Source organism: Phytophthora parasitica (assembly GCF_000247585.1).
Source record: "Phytophthora parasitica INRA-310 unplaced genomic scaffold supercont2.35, whole genome shotgun sequence".
Lineage (NCBI taxonomy): Eukaryota > Oomycota > Peronosporomycetes > Peronosporales > Peronosporaceae > Phytophthora > Phytophthora nicotianae.
Window position 1 is genome coordinate 17,395 of NW_008649021.1, and position 2,495 is coordinate 19,889.

General features: G+C 49.3%; 1 protein-coding gene across 1 annotated transcript; it reads right to left on the bottom strand.

Annotated features, from left to right (window-relative positions):
* Positions 1-1,914: 1,914 nt before the first annotated feature.
* PPTG_23302 (hypothetical protein) lies at positions 1,915-2,229 on the bottom strand (the record flags this gene model as incomplete). Its single annotated transcript, XM_008909707.1, has 1 exon — positions 1,915-2,229. One exon carries the CDS (start codon positions 2,227-2,229, stop codon positions 1,915-1,917), a length of 315 nt encoding a protein of 104 aa, XP_008907955.1.
* Positions 2,230-2,495: the final 266 nt, after the last annotated feature.

Sequence of the window (2,495 nt, forward strand, 5' to 3'; positions counted from 1 at the left end):
CCGGGCTGAATGATCAGTAATTATAGTAAATCGACGCCCATACAGTAAAGGACGAAACAATTTAATTGACCACACCACTGCTAAACACTCCAATTCTGTAATTCCATAATTCGATTCAGTCTGGCTGTTCACTTTACTCGCGTAAGCTATAGGTTGCCAACCACTGCCCTGATCCTGCATCAAATATGCTCCAAGACCAACTCGACTACCATCCGTCACGAATCTAAATGGCAATCAAAAATCTGGATAGGCCAACACCGGTTTCTCCGTCAACACCGACTTGCATCGCTCAAACGCGTCTTCCTGAGCTTCAGTCCACTCCCACTCGACGCCTTTCCTTAAAAACTTCGTTATAGGAGCCATCAACGGTCCAAACCCCGCTATAAACCGGCTATAGTAGCATGTTAAGTGCACGAAGCGCTTGACCTCCGTAGCATCACGTGGTCTCGGAAAATCTTCCACTGCATTAACTAGTCGATCTAATGGACGCACAACTTTAGCACTCAATTCGTGGCCAAGGTATTAAATCTGTTCCGTCGCAATTCAACACTTCTTCAACTTGAGCATCAAATCCGCCGCCAAAAGCCGTTCTAACACACATGTCAACTTCAACACATGCTTCTCGATGCCACCACGCATGTACACAACTATGTCGTCGAGGTAGACTAAGCAGGTAGTCCAAGTTAACCCACGTAAGACACTATTCATCATCCTTTAAAATGTTGAAGGCGCGTTAGTTAAGCCATAGGGCATCCTAACAAACTGGTAGAGTCCCTTCTTCGTAGTAAACGCAGCCTTCACTCTATCTTCAGCCGCTACTCGAATTTGCCAATATGCAGCCTTTACGTCGAGTGCCGTAAATACCCAAAGCTTCTATAGTCTCGTCAATTCTAGGCAAGGGAAAAACGTATTTGCGCGTCACTTTATTAAGAGCACGATAATCCACGCAAAATATCACTTCCCCGTCTTTCTTCTTCACCAGAACAACAGGGAAGCACCACGCCCCATTGCCCTCTTCGATCACAACGGCATTCAACATTTTATCTACATTCCCATCGACCACTTCGTCCTCTGTCTGCACCTGTCGTCTACGCTTTTGCATAGTGGGTGCTGCATTAACCGTGTCGATACGGTGCTCAATCTCTAATGCCTTGGCTGGCGGGCAGTCACTTGTGTCCGTCACTAACCGCCGATATGCCCTCAACAACCTCAATATCAAGTCACGACTCGTCTCGTCCTTGGTGCCGATCTGCACTTCGTTCTTATTCGCCAAGGGTACGTCATTCTCGCCCAATTTGTCTAACCACGCAAGTAACTGATCCGTTCGCAGCGGTCCACTGATCTCCAGAACCTCGACGTCCTTGTCAATCGGGGTCCAGAGGCCTAACTCCTTCTTCGTCGGTAATTACACCCTGTCTTTGCCAATATTAATCACTGGAACCGACGCTTTTCCATTATGAGCCTTCGTCACCGTCGCCGACAACTAAACTGACCCCAATGTCCTCGTCGGCACGAAAATGCCGCACTCACCGTCCTCCGCTGTAACTGCAACTTCTATAGGAGTAACAGTACTCCTGTCGAGCCGTGCTTTGCTCGTCATGCGCACTGTTGCCACCTTCACACTATTCATCGTACCAAATGTCTTGAACAGGACAACAACCACACGCACCGACTCCTTGTACGTCAACTCGTTCTTCGCGAAGTCCATCGTAGCGCCATGCTCACGCATAAAGTCTACGCCTAATAGGAACTCGCCCGTACAACTATCAATAATACAAGCATCAACATGAATCACTTCATTGAAGACACTAGTAAGCTCGAGCCTCCATACTACTAGCACGTCCAATAATAAACCTCCAATTCCTTCCGCAAGTCCACTGGGGCTGTGCACGAAATTCGGGAGCCGAACCGCATTCACTCGGTGCCTGCCACACTGTAACGCGCGACGTTGTCTAACTTCACGCTCTTGCACACGCCATCCACCGTCATCTTTGCTGTTGGTAGACCGTCGTCGGCCTCTGCGTATTTCACGACGTCGTCATCGTTTATCACGACGTTATCACCACACTTCCGTTCCACAAGACGCACTCGTGCACGTCCTTCACTCTGCACTGTACTTGGATCACTCTGTCGTCGACGTTGTCGTACTGCGTCGTCAGCCAATTCCTGTCTTTGAGATCGTTGCTCTGCTTCTAGAGCTTTGTGGTGTAGCGATTTCAGCAAGGTCATCGGCCATCGCCAGTGACATGGGTGCGCCAGATTCGAATAAGCGGTGACCACGAACACTCAGCCACGTTATGGGAGGTGGCGTTGAAGTGCAAGAGACCCAACATGGCCACTACCGAACCTTTGTCGCGTCTCGGATACGATCAAGATGTCACTCCGTCCAGGCCGCCCTTATTAGTAATAATGGGACTGGCCGGATTCGCATTCAGTGACCAAGAACTGACAAGATACGGTACGAAGACTCGGTGGCTGTTGGATCGACTTCGGAG